Source organism: Apodemus sylvaticus, chromosome 2, assembly GCF_947179515.1.
Source record: "Apodemus sylvaticus chromosome 2, mApoSyl1.1, whole genome shotgun sequence".
Classification (NCBI taxonomy): Eukaryota; Metazoa; Chordata; class Mammalia; order Rodentia; family Muridae; genus Apodemus; species Apodemus sylvaticus.
In genome coordinates this window covers 30,864,006-30,878,884 of record NC_067473.1, presented here as the reverse complement: position 1 = coordinate 30,878,884, position 14,879 = coordinate 30,864,006, and the positions used below count along the sequence as shown (strand labels likewise).

General features: G+C 40.4%; 1 protein-coding gene across 1 annotated transcript in view; it reads right to left on the bottom strand.

Moving 5' to 3' along the window:
- The window catches only part of Sdhaf3 (succinate dehydrogenase complex assembly factor 3), a 44,828-nt gene extending 30,204 nt beyond the window's left edge, over positions 1 to 14,624 (bottom strand). Inside the window, exon 1 of the mRNA XM_052173224.1 lies at positions 14,407 to 14,624. Coding sequence (XP_052029184.1) covers positions 14,407 to 14,580 — 174 coding nt within the window. The 5' untranslated portion in view covers positions 14,581 to 14,624. The remainder of the gene's footprint in view (positions 1 to 14,406) is intronic.
- Positions 14,625 to 14,879: the final 255 nt, after the last annotated feature.

The following is a 14,879-nucleotide window of genomic DNA, read 5'->3' as shown; positions in this document are numbered from 1 at the left end:
TCAATTCCCAAATACTAAGACACGGGCTAACAGAGTAGATGCATAAACAAGACCCATCATTCTGCTGAATAAAAGTAACACAACTCAAATTCAAAGTTACACATTACCTCAGAGTAAAGGGCTGGAAAAAGATTTTCCAAGCAAAGAGACCCAAGAAGCAAACTGGTGTAGCCATTCTAATATCTAACAAAATAGATGCTCAAGTAAAATTAATCAAAAGAGATGGGGAAACTTCATACGCTCCAGAGGAAAAATCCACGAAGATTACATCTCGATTCTGAGTATTTATGCCCCAGATAGAAGAGTACCAACATGTGTAAAAGAAACATCACTAAAGTTTAAACCACACATCAAACCTCACACATTTAGTAGGAGACTGCAATACCCAACTCTCACCAATAGACAGGTCACCCAGACAGAAACTAAACAGAGAAATAATTGAACTAACAGACATTATGATTCAAAAGAACCTAACATATCTATAGAACATCTCGCCCAAACAGAAAAGAGTATACCTTCTTCTCAGTACCTCACAGAACCTTCTCCAAAATTAATCATGTATATAGTAGAGCTCAAAGTTTCAACAGATACAACAAAGGTGAAATAACTCCCTGTATTGTATCAACCCACCATGGGTTAAAGCTGGACTTCAAGAACAACACAAAAGTCTACAACTCATGGAAACTGAACAACTCTATTCAATGACCACTATAGATCAAGGAAGGAATAAAGAAATTAAAGACTTTCTAGAATTCAATGAAAATGAATGAACAACATACACGGATTTATAGGAAACAATGAAAGCAGTGCTGAGGAAAGATCATAACACTGAGTGCCTTCATTAAAGAAAACAGTGTGATCTCATATTAAGGACTTAACAGCACACTTGAAAGTTCTAGAACAAAAAGAACCAAACACACCCAAGAGGTAGAAAGAGCAGGAAATAATCAAACTAAGGATTGAAATCAATAAAACAAACAAAGAGAATACAAAGAATCAAAGAAACCAGGAGTTGGTTCTTTGAGAAAATCAACATGATAGATGAAACCTTTAACCAAACTAACTAAAAGACAGAGAGAAAATATCCAAATTAACAAAACCAGAAATGAGAAGGGAGACATAATGACAGACAATGATGAAATCCAAAGAATCATTAGGGTATACTTCAAAAACCTAATTGGAAAACTAAAAGTTGGCAAATCTGGAAAAAAAAATGGACAATTTTCTCAATAGATACCACTTAACCAAAGTTAAATGAAGGTCAGATAAACAATTTAAATAGACCTAATAACCTCTAAGGAAATAGAAGCCGTCATTAAAAGTCTCCCAACCAACAAAAAGTCCATCGCCAGATGGTTTAAGCACAAAATTCTACCAGACTTTAATAGACTGAACCTCTGAACCTGTAAGCCAGCCCCAATTAAATGTTGACCCCAGTGTGTTGGAGATGCCAACACCATGGGAAGATCACCAGGAACAGGAACAGCAACAGCAGTGGAGTAAAGTCAAACAGAGCCTAGAGCCCTACAGAGGGCAGAGCTGGAGATATGGCCTCCATATCTCCTCCTTTGGATGAGACCAGAAGATCATCTGTGGATTCCAGACATTGGAATAAGAACCTGAAATGCTGAAGTTACCTTGGAAACCCCAAGATGTTTGAGATGTCAGAGCCATGGGATATCTGCTGAGGAAAGCTGCCAACAGGGAGTGGTACTAGCCCAGGAGAAAGAAATTTGTGCAATCAACACAGATGAGAAAGAACTGAAGACGTGAAGACCTCTTTGTCATCAGCATAGAGATGCAGAAGTTGGTGTTTGCCCATCTGGTTTCCTGTCTTGCTTTGGGAATTACAGTTAAATGATTGGATAAATCTCAAGAGAGACTTTAAACTTTGGACTTTTAACACTGTTGAGACTGCTACAGACTATGAGACTTTTGAAGTTGGACTAAGTGTATTTTGAAATACTCATGTTTAGGTATGGCCCCCCATAGACTCAAATGTTTGAACAAGCCTTTTGGGACCAGGGGGTGGAATGTACTGGTTTGAATATGCTTGGCACAAGGAGTGGCACGATTAGGGGGTATGACCTTGTTGGAGGAAGATTGTCTCTGTGGGCTTGGGCTTTTACACCCTAGTCCTAGCTGCCTGGAAACCAGTCTTCTCCTAGCAGCCTTCAGGTAAAGATAGATAAGTCTCAGCATCTCCTCTCCTACCCTATGCCTTCTGGGACACTGCCATCCTCCCACTTTGACGATAATAGACTGAACCTCTGAACCTGTAAGCCAGCCCCAATTAAATGTTGTCCTTATAAGAGTTGCCTTGCAACTTATGGTGTCTGTTCCCAGCAGTAACACCCTAAGATAAATACCATCAGTGAAGTGACTGGATGCAAAATTAACTCAAAAAGAAAAACAATCAGTAGCCTTCCTATATACAAATGATAGAAGGGTTGAGAAAGAAATTAGGGGAACCACACCCTTTACAATGGCCACGAATAATATAAAATATCTTGGAGTAACTCTAACCTAGCAAGTGAAAGCCTATATGACAAAAACTTGAAAGAAACTGAGGAAGATATCAGAAGATGGAAAGCTCTCCCATGCTCATGGATTGGTAGGATTAACATGATAAAAATGGCCATCTTCCAAAAGCAATCTACACATTCAATGCAATTCCCATCAAAATTCTAACACAATTCTTTACATACCTTGAAAGAACAATTCTCAATGTCATATGGAAAAACAAAAAATCCAGGATAGCTAAAACAATCCTGTACAATAAAAAAGAACTTCAAAGGTTATCACCATCCCTGATTTCAAGTTCAGAGCAATATCAACAAAAATTAAAACCAAACAAACACAACAAGAATAAAAAACATGCATGGTACTGGTATAAACAGACAGGTTAACAAATGCAATTGAACTGAAGACCTAGAAGTAAAGCCACACATATATGGACACTTTATTTTTTACAAAGAAGCCAAAACTATACAATGAAAATATGAAAGCATCTTCAACAAATGTTGCTGGTCTAACTGGATATATGCATGTAAAATAATGTAAATCTATCATCCTGCACAAAACTCAAGTCCAAGTGGACTAGAGACCTCAACAAAAAGCTAGATACACTAAACGTGATAGAAGAAAAAATGGGCAATAACCTTGAATGCACTAACACAGTAAGCATCTTCCTGAACTGAACAGCAACAGCTCAGGCACTAAGATCAACAATTAATTAAATGGGACCTCACAAAACTGAAAAGCTTCTGTAAGGCAAACGATAGTGTCAAAAGGATAAAACTGCAGCCTACAGAATGGGAAAAGATCTTCACCAACCCTACATCCAACAGAGAGCTAATATCCAAAATATATAAAGAACTCAAGAAGTTACACAAGAAGTTTCTGTTTAGATCTGAACCCTATTTTTAAAAACCCAAATAATACAATTTTAAAAACAGGGTACAGATCTAAACAGAAAATTGTCAACAGAGGACTCTCTACTGGCCAAGAAGCACTTAAAGGAATGTTCAACATCCTTACCCATCAGGGAAATGCAAATCAAAACAACCCTGAGATTCCATCTTACACCCATCAGAAGGGCTAAGATCAAAAACTCAAGCTACAGCTCATGCTGGCAAGGATGTGGAGCAAGAGGAACACTCCTCCATTGATGGTGGGAATGCAAACTTGTACAGTCACTTTGGAAATCAATTTGACAGTTTCTCAGAAAAGTTGGAATAGATCTACCTTGTGATCCAGCTATACTACTCCTGGGCATATACTCAAAAGATGTTCCATCCTACCACAAGGGCACTTGTTCAACTATGTTCATAGCAGCTTTATTATTCATAATAATCAGAAATTAGAAACAACCTATATGTCCCTCAACTGAAAAATGGATACAGAAAATATGGTTCATTTATACAATAGAATACTATGCAGCTATTAAAAACAAAAATATCATGAATTTTTCAGGCAAATAGAACTAGAAAAGATTATCCTGAGTGAGGTAACCCAGACCCAGAAAGACAAACATGGTATGTACTCACTTGTAAGTGGTTATTATCTGTAAAAGATAACCATGCTACAATCCACAAATCCAAAGATGCCAAATAATAAGGAGGGCTCCAGGGGAGATGTGTGACTCTCACTGAGAAGGGGAAACAGAATAGACATCATGAGTGGATGTGGGGGACTGAACAGAGGTGGAAGTGGGATTAGGAACAGGAGGGATCAGATGTGGGGAGGATGGGAGAGAGAATACTAGTAGAGACAACAGAAATGGGGTGGGGCAAGAGGGGAGACAGCTCTGGGACAAGCTAGAAATCTAGGGCAAAGGAAACTCCCAGCAATCTATGAGGGTAACTCTAGCTAAAACTCCTAGCAACGGGGAATATGGAGCCTAAAGGGGCCATCTCCTGTAACCAAGCAAGACTCCCATTGGAGAGACTGGGACACTAACCTAGTCACAAAACCTTCAAACTACAATTTGTCCTGCCTACAAGATGTGCAGGAGTAAAAATGGAGCAGAAATTAAGGGAATGGCCAACCAATGACTGGTCCAGCTTGAGACCCAGGCCATGAGAGGGAGCCCACCCCTGACGCTATTAATGATATTCTGCTATACTTGCAGACAGCAACTATCATAACTGTCATCAGAGAGGCTTCACCCAGTTTCTTAGTTACAGTTTTATTCCTGTGAAGCTACACCATGGCCAAAAGAAATCTTATAAAGGACATTTAACTAAGGCTGGCTTACAGGTCCAGAGGTTCAGTACATTACCATCACGGCAGGAAGAATGGCAGTGTCCATGCAGGCATGGCACTGGAGAAGCTGAGAGTTTTAGATCTTGATCTGAAGGTTGCTAGGAAACTGACTTCTAGGCAGCTAAGAAGGTCTCAAAGCCCACTCCCACAGAGACACACTTCCTCCAACAAGACCACACCTACTCCAACAAGGTCACACATCCTAAGAGTGCCACTCTCGGGGCCAAGCATATTCAAACCACCACACCCAGCAACTGATGAAAACATATGCAGATACCCACAGCCAAACATTAGGCAGAACTTGTGGAATCCTAAGAAACAGGGATGGAGGAAAGATGGTAGGAACCAGAGGGATCAAGGACATGGGGGGGGGGAAAACCTAACTTGGACCCATAGGGGTTCAGAGACTGAATCAGGAACCAAGGAGCCAACATCGGACAGACCTAGGCTCTCTGCACACAGGTAACAGTTGTGTAGCTTGGTCTTCATGTGGGACTCCTAACAACAAGAACAGAGGCTGTCTCTGACTCTGTTGCCAGTCTTTGGATCCCTTTCTCCTAACTGAGCTGCTGCTTTTAGTCTCAATAGGAGAAGATGTGCCTAGTCTTACTGCAACTTACTGCAACTAGGGCTGGTTGATGTCCATGAGAAGCCTCCCATATTCTGAAGAGAAGGGAAGAAGAATGGATGGGGAACAGGGGGAAGAGGAAGGGAAGGACTTGGAGGAGGGAAAGGAAGGAAAACTGTAGCCTGGATGTAAAGTAATTAACTAATTAAAATTCAGGTAAAAAGAGATGGAGTTAAAATAATGTGGTATGTTTCACTTATTAACCACCAAATCTTAACTCGTTCTTTGCAAACAGAAATTAAATTTTCTTCTTTCTAGAAACATGCATCAACATGTGCAGGCATTCCTTCTTTAAAACAGTTCTGGTATATGCAAATGACTTTTACACAAAAAAGGAAGAATGCATTGATTATTCATTTTTAAAAAGATTCACAATTTGCTTAAACAGTAATTATTTTAGTATACCTAGAAGTTCTATTCCTCTCCAAAAATAATTTATAATCAACCTTTCATAAATATGCTCCAGTTTAATTTACTTACATGCACATCAAGCTTCAAAAACTCCTATTAAAATAGTCTTTGTCCCAATATGGTGAGAAAGGTAGCAGCAGAAACTAATGGATTAAATAAAATGGCGAAAAATGGCCTAAAAAAATCTATATTTAGGATGGTTTGGTCCACACTCACATGACTATCCTATAGTCATCTTTTTCTTTCTTTCTTTCTTTCTTTTTTTTTTTTTTTTGAGTTTTTAAGCTATTTTACTTGTTGGTGATTTTTCTTTCTATTTGCCCAACATACTGAAGCAAAGGTCTTTTAAAAAAAATGGTTGAGATATTCTGTTATTCTCATAGATCTGTATGTATGTAGCCTTGTCATCATCAGAAAGGGTTCCTTTGGAGGCTAAGGGGCAAATGCAGAGACCCACAGCATTTAGGTAAAGCTCAGAGGACCCTGTGAGAAAAGGGAGGAAGGATTGTAGGAGCCTATCCAGAGTGGTCTAGGATTCCAGGAGAACACAGCTCACAGAATCAACTAAGCAGGGCTCATAGGGGCTCACAGAGACTGAAGCAGCAATCATGGCACCCACATGGGTCTGAGCTAGGTCCTGTGCATACGTGCTGTGGTTGTTTAGCTTGAGGTGTTTGTGGGACTTGTAACAATGGGAGAGAGGGTGTCTCTGACTCCACTTGCCTGATCTTGGGACCCTGTTCCTCCTACTGGGTTGCCTCACCCAGCTTTGATATGAGGACTCAGGCCTAGTCTTTTTTTTTTTTATTCGATATATTTTTTATTTACATTTCAAATGATTTCCCCTTTTCCCTATAGTCATCTTTATCAACCTATAAAATTTATCTTTACAAATATAGTGGAGAAATCTCAAAGCATGGAATCAATGTGGAAATGTGACACCACACAAGTAGGAAATACAGAAAAAATTAAACCCAGAGATTCCCCAGTTACTGTTTTTAAGAAAAACTCTTAAAAGGCAGAAGGCTATGCCTAGAAAAGCAATCCAAATTTGATGATTTAGAAATGAAGTATTGTGGACAAACCAGCTAAAGAGAGACAAAAAGGAGGATCCTGATGACCCAGATTGCCACACCTAGTTCCTTCCTGCTCTTTTTAGAGTTTCAACCTCAGAACAGATGCACAGTCCACGGCATCTCCATTCCAAAGAGTTAGCCACACAAGTGACAGTACAAGGATGTGACATTGAGAACAAGTATGACGGAGACAAAATCACTGCAAACATAGATGCTGTGAGGATGGCAGTAATGACAAGGACCAGAGAGCGCCATCGTAGCTATAGCCTGAAAACCATGATGACAAAGACAAAGAAAAAACAAGGAAGATGGGGAGTAGTTGTAAAGAAATAAAACAGTCACCTGTTTTCGTGTAAATCCACAGAGTAGACCCTCTGAAAAGGTGGGTCCTTTACTTCTTAACTTCCTAATGTAAGTATGATCACACTGCAGTTTTCTACAAGTGTTTAGAAATCAGCAATTTGATCAAATGTGCCAGCTGTTATGAGCACCCTGAAAGGTGCACATCCATCCAAACATTTTACAGTAAGAAATTCCGGCTTGTGTACCTTTCTTTTAGCCTTCTAAAAGGACCCAAAGACCATTACAGAGCTCTTTAAGAATGTTAAGCACTGTTACTACCTACAAGTTCTAAAGTTACCAATGCAGTGTAAGTATCTAAGAGAATTCATTGTTGTTACTACTTATGTGTTCTAAAGTTACCAATTGCATGTGTGTCTCTGCAGTTAAAATGCTGTTAGGCATTGTTAGGCCTGCAAGTTCTGCAGTTACCAAAGGCATGCATACATAGCCGCAGGGTACCAAATGTCTAAGTGACACAGACAAACTCTCCAGGCGGTGCTTTAGATGACTCACTAAACAAGATGTCTTTTAGAGTTCACGGTTCAAACTATACTGAAGCCAGACAAGTATTCTTGACTTGTGTGACTGCTGTGGCTGTTTTTAGAAATATGTGTTTGCTCTGCTGTCTACCACCATTCTGAGTTGTGTATACAAAGGCAGGATACAACGTATATGTTTTTGTTTGTTTGTTTGATTGTTTTATGTGGAATAACTTTTAAGCAATTTATAGACCTATTCACTGGCAACAAAGTAAAGTGCCCTGAAGTGACCAGAGTCCAGAGACTTCTGGTATTTTAAAAACCAACAAATAAAGCATAAACACTTCAGTGTTTCAGAACTTAAAAAACAAAGTATGCCTTTTCTTTAGACACGCCTCAATTACAGTGATTTAGGAGTAAAGAAGAGCACAAACTTGTAAACAAGGCAAATCTGATACTCCCTTAGGAATTAAGCTAATTAAATCTGCAGACAAGGAGAATAAGCTGATATCTCTCAGGCCCAGAAGGCTGGGTTAATCGGCTTAATCTATTAACAGATATAGCAGTAATGCCAAGCAAAAGTGGCTGACATTAAAAAACAGGACTGAAAGAAAACATCGGTATGAGTCCAGAACTGTCTAGGAAAAAGAGGACACTGAAGCCTCAGGAGCCTTTGCTACTGCAGGTGCAGTGGGGCCTGATGGGAACACAGTGGGGCCTGACGGAACGTTTGCTTCTCTTATTTGAATTTCTTGCTCATTAGGCAACTGTGTAGACACTAATGCAGTCTCCCAGGAAGCTCAACAGAGGTCCACAACCCCTCTTTTATAAGTTTAAAGTCAAAGAAATCCTGAAAAACGAAGATGCTTTTAGATATATAGCAGTAAATTCTGACATAACTGAACATGCGGTCTTTAGATACTACACTTAATGTGAACAGTCAATTTCTTTTAACCAGCGAACACGTTAATGTATTTGATAACGGGAAACAGGTACAGCCCCAGATCCCAAAGGGCGGTTTTGTAACATTCATTGTATACTTCTTATTAGTCTTTAGAAAATCTAAAATAATACTTTTTTGAGATACTTCTGAGAAATGGTCCCCTGGAAGTGAGAGCAAATACTCTGATTCTAGAAAAGGATACATTCTTCATGAGTTCCCCAGCAGGAAGAGACAGTTAGCAACTCAGTTTATATTTCATTATTATATATGCTTAATTAGCATGAGTCTGAGACCAGCAATCTGACCTCTTTGGGTATCTTGGTAAAGTCCAATCCAGAATACAAGACCATTACTGGGCCTTGTAACCATATTTATGGATGGCATGTGCCCACCTCAAGTCTCTTCCCTAAGCCTACTACAACTTTCCAAGGCACAGACGGAGCATGTTAACACATCTTCACAGACAAAACAAATTATTAATGGACCCCCCCACTTCAATCCTACCTCACTGTTACCCTACAAAACTTTCATTTGAAGATACGCATATTTAGAATTCCATTTCATTTCTAAAACTCAGCAAGAAATGACAAAGCTATAGCTGGCATCAACATGTATACAAAATGAAAACTCCAAGATTAGCATATAAAATAAGAGGACAAAGGCCAGGACAAATATCTTACTGAACGCTGGTATTTGGTTCATTGAATAAGTCCTGAATCAGGCTTTAAAGAAATAAAACCAGTTATAAAAGTATTCAGTGTATTAGACTGCATTTTAAAGTAACACTTTTTTTTTCTTGAGACAAGGTTACTTTGTGTAGCCTTGACTGTCTTGGAACTAGCTCTGTAGACCAGACTGGCCTCAACTTGCAAAGATCTATGGTCAACCATGACTGCACACATGGAGAGCCCCATAGCCTCTTTACTCAAAAATATGAACACATTACCAAAACTTGTGAGACACTGGACAAACAACACAAATAATGTCCCCAAAGAAGAAATGAATTAAGGAACAGAAAATGATAGTATAATATTCTTTTAAAAGAAGATTTTTATTTTGCATGTATGTCTGTGAACCACATGTGTGTCCAGCACCCACAGAGACCAGAAGAGTTACAGGTGGTTGGGAACCACCATGAGGATGCCGGGAACCAAGCCCGGGTCGTCTGCAAAAGCAACAAGTGGTCAAATGGTCTCACCCACCAGGTCATCTCTCCAGCCCCACATACTGTTTATAATTATAAGTTTTCCTACACTGTTTTTTAACAATATGTACAAAGACTTCTTTTAAGCTAAATATATGTCTTAGTTAGGATTTTCTTGCTGTGAAGAAAAACACATGGCCATGGCAATACTCATGAAGGAAAACATTTAGTTGGGGTTGGCTTACAGCTTCAGAGGTTTAGTCCATTATCATCACAGCAGGAACCATGGCAGTGCTGAAGAAGCAGCTGAGAGCTCTGTGTCTGGACCTGCAGGCAGCAGACTGTGGCTCCACACGGGCCATAACTTGAGCATAGAAGACCTCAAAGCTGCCTCCAAAGTAGCACATTTCCTCCGACAAGACTACACTTACTCCAACAAGGCCACACCTGATAATGTCACTCCCTATGACCAAATCTTCAAGCACATACATCTACGGGGGCATTCCTATTCAAACCACTACAACTTTGTGAATTTCACACCATGTACTACAATCCCACTCATCTCCCTGTCCCTCAGGCAGCCCTTGCAACCTCCCCAACTAAAGAAAAAGTAAAAAATAAAAAGACAAAAAAGAGAAAATGTCACCCACCGTGGAAGCTGCAATGAGTCACAGAATGTCACACAGTATCCCCATTGGTCTTTATAAATCTTTACTTACAAATGTTCACTGAAAGGAGTCATCAGTGTGTTTCAGACCTCTGGCTTCTGTTACACTATTAATACTGGATCTTCACCAGGACTCTAGATATCTTGTTGTTGCCCTGTGTCATAGAGACCCTGCAGCTGAGGCCCCTCCCCATGCTCCAGCAGTTCATAGATCAGGTGGATGCTGGAGTTGGCTAACTCAATGTCTTGAAACTAGACCTGGGTAGTAGCTGAGTTGGTCTGCCCGAAGGCTTTCGTCCACCCAGTTACCCAGCCCACACCATCTCTGCTTTGCTAAAGCCAGGGGTGGGGCCACCGCTCCTGTCTGTCTCTGGAGGCCACTATTGGGTTTCATCCACCTGCCAGGGTCACGGCAATGCTAGTACCATGCCCTTGAGCCTTTAAAACTACAACCTAAGGCTGGCCTCCAGGTCGGTGCTGGATATAGTGAATATACCGAGTTCCCAGGCAGCTGGCACATCTCCATTGGAACACACCATCCATCCACTCTCCATTTTGTCAGTGTGTCTGTCATTCCCTATCACCCTAAACAGGTCAATTCCAAAGCACAGCAAACCCTTAAGACATCCAGCCTCTTATAAAGCATTAATACACATTCCATACTGCAAGGGTGCCCTGATGCATACCTTCTCTTTATTCCTTTTAGATGGCAATTAAGGACCATGATTGCCTAAAATAGCTTTTTGTTGTTGTTGTTTTCTTTAGTTTTTTGAGACATAATTTCTCTGTGTAGTTCTGGCTATCCTAGAACTCTCTGTAGACCAAGCTGACTTGAATTCAAGAGATCCAATAGCCTCCGTCTCCCTAAGGCTGGAAGTAAAGGTATGTGCCACCACCACCTGGTCCTAAAACATCTTAAAAGATATAACTTACATGCCATCACTATTATATAAACCACCACCATTCAACAGACCGCCACACACAGAGGCTGCCAAGGATAACATACAGAATAAACCAAGAACACAAGCCACCCACTGACACTTGGGACAGCCATCCCTTTCTTGTCCAGTCCATGTAGTATGGAACAATAAGTCATTCCTTTTTTCCTGAAAGCTAAACAAACTACAAGTGATACTCAAAAGTAACCAACTGAGGTCTTCAAGTGAGGTGAGACATAAAAATTATGAAAAATAGCAAAATGCCATCCAACTCCAATTATACTAAGTTAAAGAAACTTTAAATATACATGACAATACCTAGTCATTTCTTTTTATCTGATGATCCACTTAAAACTCACAAAAAAAATAATACATCAGATGAGTTACAACGGTTACATGAACTCTTGATAGTTAAAACACGAGGTTTAAATTTCTACTGATTCATCAACTACAGGGCCCCAATTCCATAGAACAGTTTGTCTTCATTCCAAAAGGTATGTTAAACTACTAGACCAGTAGAGGAGACATTTCTTCCCTACAAAAACCTCTCAACTAATACAGTCAGGCGGAATATTGGAAACAGAAAGTTAGCACAAGGACACAATCACAGCACATAGCCATGAGTGCTGAATCAGGGGAAGTTTAGGGAGAAAAAGAACACTTGTGTAGTAGCCTCAGAGTTCCTGGCCCAAAATATTTAGTAATTTCAAAAGGAAAAATACTGACCTTGTGTAGTAAATAGAGGCCTTTACTTAACTCACAGTTTGGAATTCCAAGACCATGACACTAGCAACTACTTGGCACTGGCAGAAATCTCTTGACTGCATCATGGTGGGAGTGTGTGTAAGAAGGAATGATCATATGTCACATGGCTGGGCAGGAAGTAAGAGAGGTTTGGGGATGAGTGTGTGTGTGTGTGTGTTCACGCATGCTCAAACATACAAGGCAAGTACTCCATCACTAAACTGCCTACCCATTACCACAGTCTCTTGTGTTTTATTTTGAGATTAAGTCTTCATAAAATACATAGGCTACCCTTAAACTTCCAAGTCCCTTGCCTTTGGCCCTCCGATACATAAAATTACAAGCCTGTGTCACTGCACTGAGGCAGGCTGTGGATTTTCTTTGTGTTTATTTTTATTACAACAACCAGAATTCCCAAGACTCTTGAAGCTACATTAATCCCCACCATCAGTTCTACCCTCAATGCGCTGATGGCCTCACACTGGGGCCCACTGCTTAAAGTTTCCACTTACTCTCGCAACATGCCACAATGAGGATCAAACTGTCAGCTATATGAACTTCTGATCCATAAACTTTCCCTAAACCAGAGCTCTGACATAACAGTAAAGACACCCAGAAGATAACACCTCAATCAATCTAGCATCACAAAGTAGGATCCTTTCTTCTTAACACATATATATAGTCTTTCTGTCTGCTTTCAAACTTACTTAATAGACACGACTTTACAAACACTTTATTATAGCTTTGATATAATTAACAATATAAAAAGTACTTTTTAAAATACACTAGCATTAGCCATGCGGATCTCTGATTTCCAGGCCAGCCTGGTCTACAAAGTGAGTTCCAGGGTGGGCAAGGATACAGAGAAACACTATCACAAACAAACAGAATAAAATAAAATAATAAATACACTAACATTGTGATGCCTGTTGTAAATACTGTTATTTTATAGACTGTACGATTAGAAAAATTAACCGAAATTAACTGATGTAACATTTAGTAAATGCTGAGGTTTGAATTTAAATCTAGCTTTTTTTTTTTATTTCAATACCAACTACATATTTAAAGAAAGTGCTGTGCATTTAAAAAGATTAAACCTACCCAGTTCCTGGCAACCAAATTACATCTAATAAACCAAGACTTTTAAGAAAAATCTACATTTCATCATTGTCATCATCATTGTTATATTAATCTCTCTTAAAACTTCAATAATTCTACCAAGAATTATAGAATTCAAAGAAAATGTTTTTACCCTAGCCTAATCTTTATGTTATTTTAAAGGTAAACATCACTTCAGCCACTATCAGTATGAAAAGTCTTTCTACTTTATCAGAGCAGTTTCTTTAAAATACCCAATTCCTTTCACCTCCTGATAGTTTTCAGGAGGGAAATCCTGCAAGACTCTCTCAGCATCATGCAATACTCTTTTTCCCTTCATTCTTAAGGGAAAAAAAATTATTAGGGTTGTAGGGATGGCTCACAGAGAAAGGTGCCTTCTGCCAAGCTGCACAGCCTGAGTTCTGATCCCCAGAACCCATGTGGTGGAAAGAGAGAACATTCCCTTGGGTTAACCTCTGATAATAATAATTTATATATTATTATAAATAAATAATAAGAAAGAAAAGAGAAAATCAAACAACTAAATCCAAATGCATGCCTCTGCTTAAGAATTATCCAACAGTGCAGTTAAAAGTGTGTTAAAAGTTCCCAGGACTTAGCCCGAAGAAAACAAGTTTCACCTGGCTTAACTCCCGCCAGCATTTTCCCCTTAACAAAATGTAATCCTTAAGTCTTTTCTATGTTAATTTATCTGTCAAGTGGAAAGCTTACTGGGGCCCTACAATTAAAAATGAACAAATGATCGAAACAAGCCTCTAAGTCTGGCAGCTAAGAAATGACATCAGGTTAATTACACGGCTGTCACCTGCAAAGGCAACGCAAAGGACAAACGCCGCCGGCGAACTTTGGGAGCACTGAACAGTCGGGGGTGCAGTGACTTCTGAGACGCCCCACCCTTCTCTCTCCAATACCTGGCACCCTCAGGACTCTCAGAAAGTGGATCTGAACGCCGGGGAACCTGCGCAAGCAGCGAGCCTGTGGGGGGAGCTGAGGGATTCTCGAAGGAGTTTGGCGCGCTACTTGACAAACTTCGGTCTAGTTCAGGTCGCGCAAGGACAATGGAGAGCAGCTAGGAAGCTGGCGTCTGAACTGAAAACCAGGGGAACCAAGGGTCCGGGACAAGGGGTCAGGGAGGGGGCATCACTTGCCTCCCATTCCTTCAAGAAACGCTGGGCCTCGCCAGGACCAACAGTCTTATGTCTCCTAAATTCGTCCTTCACGTACTGATCACCCAGGGCTTTGAGGTCCGGGGGCAGAGCCCGATGTAGCTGCAAGATTCGCCTATATAAAGACCTGACTCTGGAAACATGCTTCCCCGGCATTGCGCCGCGCGTGCTCGAACCCGCGCGCCTGCGCAGAAGGTCGCCGTGGCTCCGCCCCCACTGGGAAGTCGCCTACGGGCGAACCACGAATCGGGCGGAAGTGAGTACAAGACCTTCATCCGGATTGGTCCGTCATAGAATCCTGTCCTTCCGGAATCCCTGAAAAAAATTTTTTTTTTTTAAGGGCGCGACTGTTGAGGAATCGTTGCAATATCTCGAGTTTCCTACAGAGATGCTGTATAAGCTAAGTCTTGCTCACACAAGCGAGTTGTCTGTTACTTTCAGAACTAACTCGTCAT